A 14767-nucleotide genomic window follows, 5' to 3' on the forward strand; every position below is an offset into this window, starting at 1 on the left:
CAAAAAAAACTTTGGTAAGCTTTATATTAGCAGTGAATTACTGTTAATGTTAGTAAACATGCCACAGAAACTGAACTGTGTAGTGCAACCTAGTCATTCGAACTGTATGTTGTGCTTATGCACATTCATAATGTTAAGACCTCATAGGCCTAGATCCAGAAAACTCTCCTGTTGGAAAAAGTGATGAGCAACCATCACATGACTGGGTCCGAATGTCAAATGCGTGTTTGTCAACAAGAGAAGTCAGTGGCGACACTTAGCTCTCTTCAAAGTCTCTCTCTCTTCACTTTTTTTGTTCTGTGCACCAGATCGCCACCAGAAGAGGCCAGCTGTGTACACCCCAGCCATACAGCAGGCACTGTGAATTATAAGCTATGAAAGAGTAATGAAAATACAAGCATCCCTTATACCAAGTCGAATCGTGGATCCTTCTAAGAGAGCACTGTCCACTCTGGCTAGCAGTAGCTCTTAGGAAGAGGCCCTTTAAAAAGAGGATTAGACAAATTCATGGAGAACAAGGCTACACTGGTGGGTATCTCCACAGCCAGAGGCAGTATTCTGAATACCAGTTGCTGGAAACGGCAAGAGGGAAAAATTCTGTTGCCTTTGGGCTTTCCCATATTGCAACTGATGATGAGCTGGCCTGATCCAGCAGGCTCTTCTTACATTCTTTCTCAGGCCTGGTACTCAGTACCTTTTTTTCTAGAGATGCTTGGGATATTCTGCACACAAAGCATGTGCTTTACTGCTGATCTGTGGCTCTTCTCTGTTAGAGGCGATGGAGAAGGAATGCTGACTCTCCAACGTAGAGGATCCACTGTGGGTGAGCAATTTCCCCAATGCCATGCAACTTTTCCTACAAAATGTTCCCTGGTTCTTCCATTTTGGGGGCATTTTGAGTGAGGAGCACAGGCACAAAGCTCCGACATAGGCACTTATCTCGGACTAAACAAGGAGGAAAGTGTTTGCTGCCTAAGTGGCTGGGAAGGCTCTAAGCTTATACAGATCTGAAGTAGTGTAATAACGAGCACTGCATAGCATTTGCTGTGTGCTCGTAGGAAACTGGGCTTGTTATTTGCTTCTAGGCTTTTGGAGTCAGCGGGGGCACGGAGGCAATAATACATGCTGTACACCTGAAGTCACTTTAAGAAGTACGAAAGAGCTATTTCCCATTCAGAAAATCAGGTGATGCAGATTTAGGCTTCACTTGCGATGTTTGCCCCATTCTTTAGTGCTTCCTCTTCACTTCCCAGAGGGACTGCTTCGGGGCCACCGTTCATCTCTTCTGCACCCGTGGCGTTTCCTTCTGCAGTTACTGTCCTTACAGGTCCATCGTCCTTCTTTTGCGCTTCAATCTTTTTCCTTGCTTTCTCCTCTTTTGCAAGCATTCTGTAGTTGTAGTAATTCATAATGAAGAGGAAGAGCCCAGCCAGCACCATCACTGCCCCACACTTGATGAACATGTATTTGTAGTCCCCAAACATGTCGATGAGAGTTCCTGCAAAGGGAGAAAGAAAAAGTGCTGTCAATCAACCAAAAAGGAACCTTAACAGGATTAATCATTACTTTCAGCCTATTCAGCTGGATAAATAATCAATCAAGCGTGTATTAAGTAGTAACTCCCGCCCAAAAAAACAAACAGATCAAAGGTTGACTAACTGTACAGTTTCACAGAAGGGAGCGCTAAGCCTTGTACGTACTACACAACGAGGTTTGTATGGCCCAACAGGGCTCTGAACCCAGATTGCCAAAGTCTCAGAACCAAACCGGCCGCAGCGATCATCCTCTGAGGCCCTTCGTGGTGTGCCTCCTCCATTAGATGTACGAAGGGCGAAAACACGAGAACGGGGCTTTTCTGCAGTGGCTCCCATGTGCAAGTGTGTGGGTTTCCTCCCTTCCTCAACTAAGGGTTTAGTTAAAGGGTTTAGTTAAAAGGCAGTGCCAGTGTTTTAGGAGAGGTTAGAGTTTAGTATGGCAGGAGTTAAGGAACAGAGTTACTTAGCAGTGGGTTGGAGAAAGAGTCAAAAAGCAGGATGCTGATGTTTGTTTTGAATCCAATGTTGTGGCTATAGGAGAAACCAGAACAACTTGTAATGCATTGCTGGAGATCCCTCCATTAGATTCAGGTTGTGTTTATGTGTAAATATATCATAAAGACATCACAGCCTCCTCTGTGCTTCATTGTCTAAAACAGTCAACCTTCTTATACCTATGGCCCACTAATGCATCTTTCTTGATGGTAAAATTTCCTTACCGCCCACCAGTGCTCAATAGAAGGGGGATTCAGCTTGTGCTGTAGAACCCACTACTGCCCAGTGGCGGAGCTTCATGCTCCAGCACCGGGGGGCGGAGAGCAGGTGGGGGCAGGGGGCAGGGCTGGTGCGCGTCCTGGGGGCGTGGCAATCCGCCTGCGGGGACGTGGCACCCAGTGCGGGCGGAGGGCAGCCGCAATGGCACCCCACTGGGATTGCGCTGCTGGGGGCGGTTCGCTCCCCCCGCACTCCTCTTCCTCCACCAGCGCTACCGCCCACCTAGAAAAACGCCCACTAGTGGGCGGTAGGGACCAGTTTGAGAACCACTGGTCTGAAAGGAAACACAGGCCCTGGGTTAAAACGCACCTGCAACCTCTGGAATTTTGCGCCTCTCGAAGATCAGGGTAGCATGTAACAATACTTTCTTTTGCCTGCCCTAAATTTTCCATTCCAGTTTCACTGGAGGACCATGGGTTTCAGTATTATGAGAAAGTGAGGAAAATGTCTCTCTATCCACTTTCTCTACAACTTGCATAATTTTATATACTTCTATCATGTCCCCTCTCGTTTGCCGTCCGCCCCCCACCCAGCCGGAGGCTAATTGCAGTAATTCTCACTTTTTGCTAATCAGAATGACCTAGAGGTCTGCTAAATACATTTCACCAAGCGCTTTAACGAGGAGAGTACTGGAGAATTCATCAGTAGAAGAGTCTCACCCTGTTCCCCCCTTTGAGAGTAAGGCAATGTCATAAAGCACACCAGGAACAATTTACCTAGTTCATTAAAGCAAAACGCGGTGGTAGGTTATTAAATGCCAAAGAACCAATCAATGCGCTGCTTATTAAAATAGAGGAAACAATGCTGCAAAACTCATATTGCAAACTATTACACAGCAGTTTCTGGCCTCATTACCAAGCTTTAGCAATTAGCTTAATCTGCTTCATAAAATTGTATATAACTTGGGAAATGGCTGCTTTAAAACAAAATCCAAGTTATCCTGAATGGAATAAAGTTTCCCCTCAAAAGGAAGGTAATGTGCAGGTGTTCTTCCATGCAAAGGACAAAAAGGGAAGAAGTGAATTGCTCATTGAGGTAATAAAACAAAACAAAAAAAGGGGCCTGCATTTTTGTAAATCTTTTGAATTACACTATCGGAGGTCCATTTGCCTGGCAATGCTTTTGGGGTAGCGTAAGTTATAAAATTACCCACTAAGCAGTTGCATTTTAATGGTTATATCTTCTAACCCACCAACCATCTAGGTAGGAAATGGTTCAAAGCCATTTCAGTCCCACTGTAATCCATAGGGTTAAAGCAAATTTAAATGCAAATGGAGCTGTTCTATAAATTTGTGAATGCAAACCACAGACTCCAACACAAACCCTGTGCAGCGAGAGGATGGCATTGATCCTATATATTACTGAGCCTACCATATTTGGTCATTTATGTCCTTGTTGAAATACTCTCTTTAGTCCAGCACTGAGACCAAAAAAAAAAAAAAGTTTAGAGGCAACTTTTATCCTATAACTATGCAAAGATTTATATCTGGCTAAATTATCCCAAGGTCTGCAAAAGACTGCTGCTCTCATAAGTGTGTAGAATACTGTAGCAGTTCCCAAAAACATTTACTAAGATCAACCACTTGCAATTTACCCTGGTACATCACATCCATTTCTCTTCCATCTTAGTTCAATTCCATCCTCTTTTCATCTTAACGCAACTTGCACTGGTGCTGCAGTAAGTACCCAGTGGGAAAGTGTTGAGTTAGATCAGCCCCTCCCTCTTGCCAGGCCTTGGTAATGCATACCAGACCAGCCCCTTCATTGATTAGAATGGATTTATTATGGGCTGACTTTGCATCTTGCAGCAATGGAACCAAGCAGGAGAGCTGGCTGTTGCAACAACTCAAATTTTATTCGTGAGAAGCGGCACCATTTATGTCAGGGTGTAATTAAACAGTAGAGCTGAATGCTGCCTAGATGCACTCCTACGAGGCAGATAAATAAATCTTAGCACTAATCAATGTGCTGCAGTTAAAATGCCAGCAAATACTACGTACTTGGTGTGCACGTGCCAAGTTAATATCACAAGTCACCACCAAAAGCTTATCCACAAGGCTGTTCCCTAGGGGTACCACCATTTTGGAATTATAGCTCTAGCAAGTTACCTGGGAACATGGCCTCATACGGTAGTTGCAGAACACAAGAAGTGTTAACAGGAATGGCACCTACTAATGAAATGATGCTCGCATTGTAATAAAACTGAAACCCACTGTCGCTGCATTTGTGGATGGTTAAAGGGATTTTATTCTGAAAGTTACATGAATATTGCATCTAATTTCCCCCTTTCAAAAGTTTTGTCATATTGACACAACTCCTGCAGAGCTTTCTTGTAGAGAGCAGATTTTGCTATCAGAGGGTTTCTGTTGTTGTTTGAAGTTAATAAGCTTTTGATTGAACAGTTATACCTCTGAAGAACAAAAAGCAGGGATTATACAATAAAAACATGTGTGGATTCCAGCACTTGCAACCAGCTCCTCCACCCACCCACCCCCAGCTCTGGAAGGTTTCGTATTTGTTTAGAACTGTTTACTGAAGAGAGGCCTGTGTAGCTTCCTGTGTAATTGACCATATAAACCCCTGTTGCCCAACCTGAATTCTTGGTATGACAGAGGGAGAGAAACGTGGCTAGAATTCACATGTCCGCTCAGAAATAAGTGCTACTAAATTTAAAAGGTCTTAATTTCTAAAAGCAAACATATAAAGATAACAACCGTGTGTCACTCTTCAAATTCTAATCTAAGAATTATCTACTGAGTTTGCCAGCAGAGGAACCTAAGGTCTTGTAAGGTTACATCTCAGCAGTGGAGTTACATCTTAGCTTGCAAATACCTTACATTTAAGCAGCAAAGATTTCACTATGTTCATCTGAATTTGTTTGAAGAAGAAACTTTGATTTGGCACTTCAGCTCCGCAAGACCCATTTCAATTAGTTTGCAGGGGAACTGAACTTTCTAGCTGTGCTGTGTTTTCAACCGGGGACAGAGCTCGTGGTGGCCAGCCATCTTATATCAGTTGCCATTTAAGCTGCAATCATATACAGTATTTTTCACTCTATAAGACGCACCAGACCACAAGACGCACCTAGTTTTTGGAGGAGGAAAACAAGAAAAAAAAATATTCTGAATCTCAGAAGCCAGAACAGAAAGAGGGATCGCTGCGCAGTAAAAGCAGCAATCCCTCTTGCTGTTCTGGCTTCTGGGATAGCTGTGCAGCCTGCATTCGCTCCATAAGACGCACACACATTTCCCCTTACTTTTTAGGAAGGAAAAAGTGAGTCTTATAGAGCAAAAAATACAGTATGTACTTACCTGGGAGCAAGTCCCATTGAAACTGCATTGCTGGAAAACTCAAGGAAAGAGGGTTTGGTCCAGCAAAAGGAAGAAACAGTGGGTCAACATTCGAAGTGGTGGAGCGCACCTTAAAACCTGATGTCCCCTACTCAAAGTCAAAGAATTCACAGATCTGTTCCCAACTGCAAACTGAACAATGAGCAGAAGTATAGAAATATCCTTACCCCCAATAGGTGGCCCAAGTAAGATGGTGCAGCATTCCACTATAGTGACGAGTCCAACAGCACTTGTGAATCGGCTGGCGCCAACCAGGTCCATGAGAGTTTCAAACAGCATCGCACAAACCATACCGAAGGCCAGCCCGTAGAAGACGGAATACACTACCAGGCCTGTATAGCCTGTTGCTAATGGGCACAGCAGATGGCATGTGCCATTAAAAGCAATGGAGAAGCTGAAGAAATACTGAATCTTTGGCCTCACCCACTTGCTGTTGGCAATGAGCCCCGTAGCTGGCCTAGCTATCATATCGACTATCGCCAGAATTGAAAGGAGGAAAGCTGCTGAATATTCATCAATCCCAAGGTGCTTTGCGTAAGGAGCCAAAAAAACAATAGGGGCAAAAAAGCCCAGAAACATCAGCACATTCCCTACCAAATAGATTAGGAAGCCCCTGTGCTTGAAAAGAGATAAATCAAGGAATTTGTTAAAGTTTTCGCAACAGTCTTTGTCCTCCTTCTCTTCTTCTCCAGGGTCAGCCATTTCAGCTATGCCCATATCAAGCTGTTCTTTAGCTAAAGTCTCTTTTGCTTGTTTATTTGTTTGCCTCTCAGAGGGGCCAGCTGCTGTGCCGATGGGCCTGAAGAGGGCTCCAGCCACACAGCAGTTCAGTAGTATCGCCCCGAGAATGAAAAAGCTCCCCCTCCACCCAAAGTTGTCGAAAAGGAGCTGGTTCAAGGGAGCGAGCGTACAAAGCATGACAGGGCTTCCTGCCATGGCGAGGCCGTTGGCTATTGGACGCCTCTTCAGGAAGTACTTTCCAATGATGATCACGGAAGGCTGGAGGTTGAGGGCAAGGCCAAGTCCTGTAACAGAGACAGAGATAGAATTAATTCAGAAGGCAAAATGTGCTCCGGCACAGCAGGGACTGACCATGTGCCCCAGAGGGGTAGCCATGTTGTCCTTTCAGCATCAAAGACAACAAAGGAGCCTCATGCCCCCTTGCGACTAGATTTATTGTAGCATGATGAATGAGGTACTGTTCTCAGTGGGGAAGTGTATACCTACACACACAGGCTAGAGAGGAAAATGATAAACTCTGGGGTCAAATGGCAATGAAATGCAAAAAGAGCTGTCTGTGACAATTCGATTAAAGCTTAAATGTATGCAGAATAAGCACAAATGATCATTCACAACAGCAGTAATTACTGATAATACAATCAAGCTAGAGCAGCCATGTTAATTAACATCTGTAATAGGATAGGAAATCGTACTTCTGGATATGTTCTAATCCAGCAGTCCTGTGCTGGAATCTTGCTTTTTAATTCCTTGGTTGCAGAAGAAGAGCTTAAGGTGATAGGAGCTTTTGCAGACATCCGTCTTCTTCATCAAAAGATGAAGTGAAATGAGAAAGAAAAGCTAGAAAACCTTTAAAATTTCAGCTCCAGAGGAGACTGTGGTCACAAGACCAGCCTTTCTCAGCCTTGGGTCCTCAGACATTGTTGAACTACAACTCCCATCATCCCTGACCACTGGTTCTGCTAGCTAGGGCTGATGGCAGTTGTAGTCCAACCACATCTGTGGACCCAAGGCTGAAAAGGTTGCACAATATTGTGTATCTTTCTTAGTTTTATATAAGTTGAACTCTCTTGCCATCCCCCAAAGAATCCTGGAAATGATAGTTCGCTGTGCATTCTCAGAAACAAAACAAACAATTGTCCACTCAGCATGAGATCTGAAATCTGGATTCTAAGCTTTTCTTTTCTTTTTTTAAGAAAGCTTGGTAGGAGTAAAAAGATTTCCTGTATGCCAATGAATTCTCCAACTACTCTCAAGATTCCATCCACAGACTAGACTCAGAGCAAGCCTATGCACAGAATAATGTTGAAGGAAAATCTATCCAATCATGGCAGCAGCAAAAGATACCACGTATGCCATATATGCAGATGGAAATTTTACAGTGGAATGTTTGTGTTTTATAAGTACACACACAAGGTATTTCCATAGCTGTTAGAAACTATGACTCATGTCTGAATTGAAGGGGTTCAACAGCCATCTTTGTTTACTTCAATCTGTTCATAATTTTTTTTTATTTTAAAATTAAAGCCAGGCTGATAAGTTGAGTATAGGCAAGAAAAAAAGACCCTCAAAATTCACATGCAGTAAAAGAATTTAGTATACCAAGTAATGTAATGTGTTATGTTTAAACTATAAAGAGCCAGTGTGGTGTAGTGGTTAAGAGCAGTGGACTCATAATCTGGTGAACCGGGTTTGTGTCTCTGCTCCTCCACATGCAGCTGTTGGGTGACCTTGGGCCAGTCACACTTCTCTGAAGTCTCTCAGCCCCACTCACCTCACAGAGTGTTTGTTGTGGGGGAGGAAGGGAAAGGAGATTGTGAGCCGCTTTGAGACTCCTGATTTATCACTACCCTAAGGAGTCTCAAAACGGCTGACATTCTCCTTTTCCCTTCCTCCCCCACAACAAACACTCTGTGAGGTGAGTGAGGCTGAGAGACTTCAGAGAAGTGTGACTAGCCCAAGGTCACCCAGCAGCTGCATGTGGAGGAGCGGGGAAGCGAACCCGGTTCACCAGATTACGAGTCTACCACTCTTAACCACTATACCACACTGGCTGTCAGAGAGCACCACGTTGGTGAGGACTGATTTAAATATCCTCATTAGACACCTGCAGTGTCCATTATTCTAAGGAAAGTAAAGAAAGGTTTCGTTATTACCTGTGATAAGCCCAGCGCATAAGTACAGTTGAAAAATGCTTGTGCAGAAGGATGCAGAAACCATCCCTATGCCACATAGCAAGCCTCCCAATATGACCACCGGTCGGCTGCCGTAACGGTTCACCAAAATGCTGCTGATGGGACCTAAAAAATAAATAAAATCAAAGCAGGAAAATGAATCCCCAAAACAAACATTTCTGGGGGGGAAATATACTTTCAAGGTAAACTGGTTAAAATCATTCAAAGTATTCAATAATGCTCAGGTTATTAGCAGGAGCATGGCTGCATGGTGCTTTTTGCACCATTTTTTATCATTCATGACATTCTACCCCTGTACATCAGATGCCTCATGGTCTCCTCCCATCCGCAAACCAGAAGGACAAGCTATGTGGATGAAAATATGCTATCAGTGCAAGGTTCTTCCATGTCATGTTGCACTCACATATCCTAGCCCTTTCGTTGTTGCCCCCTCCCCTTATTTTTCTGCCTCCATGAACAACAAACCATACCTGAAAAAACTCTATAGTCATGTTCAGGTTCTTCCATAGGTTCCTGGCAGAAAGCACGATGTCACCCACAATTTTTGGGTAACGCCATATCACCCGGAATGTAATGCAAGGTGTTTTTTTTAAAAAAGTATCCTTCAGTGAACATGATCTCGGTGTCACAACAACTGTAGCAAGGTGACATGAGAGCTACCACAATGAAACAGGAAAGCAAAGTTGTTTTGTGAAAATGAAAATGTGATTTCGAACACGGGAGGAGCGGCTGTGTTAACCTGCTGCAACGAAAAACAGGAACGATCCTTGTGGAACTTACAAGGTCTAACGAAAGGAGTCTGGCATAAGATCAGAACCTACTTCACCAAATGCCTATTATCACAGTTGGCAGATTATCCATATTAGCTATAGCTATAGCTATGGAGAAAGAGAGAAAACAGAAAGAGGGAGGAGGTCCCATAGGTCTGTGACATTTCCATGCAAGGTTCAAATGTAAGTTAGTGAGATAGAGTGGCCATGCACAACAGCAATAATTGGCACAGCTAGGAATATCACCAATTGCAGAAGTTGCAAAAGCTTACTCAGCTTACACTGTATACATTTCAGCTTTGAACAGAAATGTCATTCCACATAATCTGCCAACTGAAATAGCACATTTCATTCATTTGATGAAGCATGGCTCAAGCTGGTGGAAGATTATTCCACAAGTGCATCTATTAATCTCAAAAAGTGTCACAAGACTCTTTGCTGTTTATGATGCCTAACTGCCACTTGATAGCAGGGAGAGAGAGATCAAAAGAGTGGTTCGTACCATCATAGCTATGTGCAGGTTTAGGCCCTGATACCATACTCCTTAATCAAAAAAAAAAATTGGGGGCAGCGGTCGTCCTTCATGCTAAGTGTCTTCTTTTCTTACTGTTAAAAGGAAAGGGGGGGATTCATATATTTCTGTTTCTTAATTAAGAGAGTTAGGTGAAAATGAAGGTAGGAGAAACAGCTGGCAAGGATCTGGCACACTCATAAAGCTGCCATGTGCTTGTCTTGACCTTGCCGCGGAAGTGGCAGAAGCGTTGACAGATTCCCCCGAAAAGTTTTAGAGCTGAGGAAGTAGCCTCTGAGGTCTAGTCAACAGCTGCTGAAGGTTTTATCAACATGGCTTACACCTTTCAAAAATGGGGCAGCGGGGGGGGGCAGAGGGAGAAATGCCATCTGAGAACAACCATTAGTGGCATCAAGCAGCCTGCTGTCCGGTTCTTTCTAATGGGGGGGGGGCAAAAGGAATACTCTGGCTCCTCATCGCACCCCAAATCCACTAAGAACATTTGTTTGCATGCCTTCAAGAACTGGGTGTGGGGTTTTTAGTGCTGGGTATTCTGCAGACAGAAATAACCAAATGCACTGGCATTCTTTTGAGTTCCCAAACCAAGTCAGCGAGACAACCGACTACTTCGCTCCTTCCTCTCAATGACCTTTCGAATTCTATGTATTCTATTAATCATCTGTCACAGGAGAAAAGGAATGAAAAAATGAAGGGAAGCAAGCGAGCAAACAAACGAAAACCCTGGCATGGTTTTCCCCCTCTAGTGCTGGAATTAAATGCAGGACTCAGTTTGATCCAGGGATTACCTGGAAGAGCCATAGCTCAGTTGCAAAGCACATGATCTGTATGCAAAAGGTCCCAGATTCAGTTCCTTAGCATATCTAAGGAGAGGGCCAGGGAAATACTCCTGTCAGGAGCCTGGAAGGGAGGAGGCAGGACTGATGCTTGTTGGTGTAAAAAGTACTGTGCTAAAATAACCGATGATGTGATTTGGGAAAAGACAGCTTCATACGTTCATAGCATGTGAAGCAATAATAATGGGAAGTCATTCTGTGCACAAGAATACATTTCCCTCGCCACTGAGTAAACACAATCCATCTTCCAGCACTTGAGATTAGCATTTCTTAGCACGGGTGTATGGCTTCCAGGCAGGTACTGTATATGCTTGGCACAGAAACTATTCCTTGCTCAGGTGCAATAATGTCAGCTGTACAGTCCTGTATTGTGATCCTTTGTTCACTCACCTGAATCTGTGCAGTTTCCCCTGCTGAAAATGCAACAGCAGCACCAACCTGTCCAGGGTATATGGGCAAAGTGCTACTGAGGCTTTGGGAGGAATCTATATACCTATTATTAAAAGCTTCCTTCTTGTGACTTCTACCATGGGACACAGAAACATGCTAATTACTAAATTACTTATAAAAACCACTTCGAGGGTTGTGGTTGGTGGTTTTTTTATAATTAACTGGTATATAACTTTTATGAAAGAAAATAAATAAAATAATTAAGGGGCAATGGTGAGATCCATTTGTCAGTAACGCATCAGCCATGATGAAAACTGAGTTAATATTGCCAGAAATCATTAAGAATACATTGCGAGGGGTCATTGTCAAATGAGATTTCCTGCTGAGTAGGTGCTAAAGAAGGATCCTGGTTGTGGATCTTTGCTAGATTATTAAAGGATTTTTTTAAAGGATGATTTATAGGATGATTTTTATATAGATAACTATGTACAGATATGATAGAATATTTTGTCCCTGGTTGGTGATGGGCATTTCCCTCTGTTCCACTTCATGGTGGGAAAGCAATGCCTCTGTACTAAAAGAGCCCTACTATGGATGCAAGCTACAACTCAGTGGAATTAGTGCTGATTTGACCTACTGAGAAAGGTTTACAGCTGTATTCTACAAACAAGTGAGCATGAAGAGCCTGGACTTAAACCAGTATAACCCTGTTTACCAATTGGGGAATTGCAGCTATAGCCTTCTTGCTTCAACCGCTGCATTCATTTAGCATTGGAACCTAGCAAAGTGCTTTTTTTTGGTGCAATACTCCTTTATTCATCGTTGGAAGAGTCTGGTTAAGGCTTCTTTGCAGGATCAGACATACGGGAGTAGCAACCTCTTAATTCGACATGACCTCTCATTTGTTTACACACTGAAGGGTGAGTTAATGTCTTAGCAGAAAGAGAATCCTTTTCAAGAGCCCTTCCAAATGCTCTTGGCTCAACTCTCCTGGACCCCAGGATGAGTGATTATGTAAATAATACCAGTGCGTCATTTCTGGTAGACAAGAGGCAGAAAGAGTGTAGATTTGCCTGCAAAGGCAACTGACCTATGAATAACTCATGAGTGGTTGGAAAGGCTTGTTTCTATTGACAAACGTTGCTGATTCAGAATAGTAGGTTTTGTAAAGAATCGCTAAGGTAGGTGACTATTATTCCCATATAAAAGATAATGAGCAGAGGCTAAGAAGTAGGGCATCGCCCAATGCATTGTGTGTTATGCAAAACGCATGATGCTGTGGTCAAGGCAGCCCACAGATCATCTGCACACCTTTTGCAGTAAGTCACTACAATTATTTTTGGTGCATTTTCAAATGAATGAATAGCACCAGCATTGACAAGTTAATGAGATACTGCCATTTCTTTGTCACTGACATGGAGTTGACTAATAACTGTGCCAGAAATAAAAGCTCTGCGGGGGGGGGGGTGTTCTTCCAAAAATGTAAAAGGAAATGTTCCATGTTTTGAGTTTAGCAACTAGTTTGGGGTACAAATTTCTCTGGATCAGTGACTGAGATGACTAAAGGTTCTTTTACTTACTATAATGCCAACTCCAGCCTGCCATTTCCCCCCTTTAATATAGAGGAAGGGGTGGGAATTGAAGCAGATGAACAACCTGGGTTGTTATCAACTGGAAAATATGAGCTTGTCTTTCAATGTCCAGAATTTGTTCTGGAACATATGAAGCGGCCTTAGATCATGTCAGACTAATTGTCTGCCTAGCTGATGGCAGCTCTCCAAAATGTCAAGCAGCCTGCTGCCTGCTAACCACCACTTGCTAACTGGGCCCTTTAAACTGCCAAAGATTGGACTTGAGTTCCTCTGCATGCAAAATATACACTCCCGCTAACATTTGTTTATAAGGGCATTTATAAACCACCAACTCGTAATGAAAATATTGTGGCAGCGTACACCAGAAATACAATAAAAACATCATAGAATGATAAAACACAGGCATGAATGGCTTGTACAACTAGTATAAGGTCTGGAAGGTGCAAACTCATTATAGCACTTCTGTGAGATCACTTAGGTTCCTGCATTTTTACACCACTTGTTTTAAATAGTGCCCATGAAGCACCTCCAGACATGAGTGCAGCCAAGGGGAAGGCAGGGGGCAGCTGCCCCCCCCCTAAAAATCAACACATATCAATACAAATCTGAGGTTCTGCCCCCTAAAAAAAATCCTGGCTATGCCCATGCCTCCAGATTGTTTCTGTCAGTCTCCACCCTTAACTGAACAGATGTGTCTTGCCTTAAAGAAATCAGGGTCTCCGCTGAATCCAGTAACGGCATGCTAGGTAAAAATTAGTGGCAGCGCTGACTAGGGATAAAGTTAATTAATAGTGAGAAGTGCAAGCTCTGATGGAGCTTGCACATTTGTGCACATACTGATCTCCTGCTTCAAATGCAAGAGCACATGAGCAGTCTTCAATAAATTCTTAACTCCAAAATTGTCACCACTGTTCTCATTCTCCCAGTTTAACCTCATAAGCTCTGCTTGACTCACTGCCTGAAAGCAACGAAATGATCCCATGGGGAGGTGGGCTGGTTCAGGTACAGGGGACTGGAGGCGGGGTTTAAATAATAATGTAGAATATCAAATGCTATTTATTTGTGGAGGCGAAATTAGCAGCCTCAAAGCAGCTGTATATCTTACTGTAGAATACAAAATATACAATGTAAAAAGAAGTTTTGAAAACACACCATTCTCCTATGTCAGTGTTGTGTGTCCTGGGGCCAGATGATTTCCATTGGAGTCAAAATCAGTCACAATATTTTTGTGCTAGACCTCAACAGGCTAAAGCTCAACAGCAGTCAAGTTCATGGTCTATACACCTGCTATGGGCCAAGCCCATACTACTAAAGCAGACCAAGTATTAGCACAAAGCAAACCAGCATGATGAGAACCACGATCACTAAACAAGCAGGGACACAGCAATGAACACCATCCCTAGTGCCAACCCTACTTAGAAGACACTTGTTTGATCTGGTCTATGAGCGGCTCAGGGGTGGGGAGCAAGAAGCCTGAGAGGAAGGAAGGGTTTAGAGGAAGAAGGTGCAGAACTGTGGGAAGAAGGGGGAAAGTACATGAACAGAGTCACACTGCACTCGCTTGGGTCAGTTCCTGTTTTTTGCTGTGCTCCTTAATAATCAAGAGATACAGTTTGGAGCTTTCCCCACTGGGCTTCTTAAAGAGAGAGTGGGAAACACCCCCTAGCTATGGCCCTGCAAAGTTGCAAAGAGTTAACCTTCCTCTCCATTGCTAGTTCATATTATATTTTAAGTCTATCACAGCTCTGTTATATTCCTGTCCAGCGACCTCGATAGCCACAGTGAAAGGCAAAATTATGGTTTGTACTGCAGCGTCAAAACACAGGAACATTTCACCTGAATTGATAGTGCTATTGTTATTGTTAATCATAACTGTATTAGGTAAGAAACTTACCTAAATCTGTGTGACTTAATTTTTTTAAAAAAAGATTCCAGACACTACTGTTGCAAACCAAAACTTGGATTTGCACACAAAAGCAAAGGAAATGCAGTATTATAATAAAGCAAAATAAAAATCTATTATGTTTAAACATTTGTCTTTTAAAATTAAGGGTGCAA

General features: G+C 43.1%; 1 protein-coding gene across 4 annotated transcripts in view; it reads right to left on the bottom strand.

Moving 5' to 3' along the window:
* Positions 1-1126: 1126 nt before the first annotated feature.
* LOC114591858 (monocarboxylate transporter 2-like) overlaps positions 1127-14767 on the bottom strand; it is a 33232-nt gene continuing 19591 nt past the window's right edge. For all 4 annotated transcript variants that reach the window (XM_077925057.1, XM_077925058.1, XM_028719448.2 and 1 more), the window contains 3 exons: positions 8554-8697; positions 5827-6684; positions 1127-1498 (listed from right to left, as the gene is read on the bottom strand). In XM_077925057.1, the coding sequence (XP_077781183.1) occupies positions 1197-1498; positions 5827-6684; positions 8554-8697 (1304 nt within the window). In that variant the 3' untranslated portion in view covers positions 1127-1196. The remainder of the gene's footprint in view (positions 1499-5826; positions 6685-8553; positions 8698-14767) is intronic.

The sequence above is a fragment of the Podarcis muralis genome, chromosome 2 (genome assembly GCF_964188315.1).
Source record: "Podarcis muralis chromosome 2, rPodMur119.hap1.1, whole genome shotgun sequence".
Taxonomy (NCBI): Eukaryota; Metazoa; Chordata; class Lepidosauria; order Squamata; family Lacertidae; genus Podarcis; species Podarcis muralis.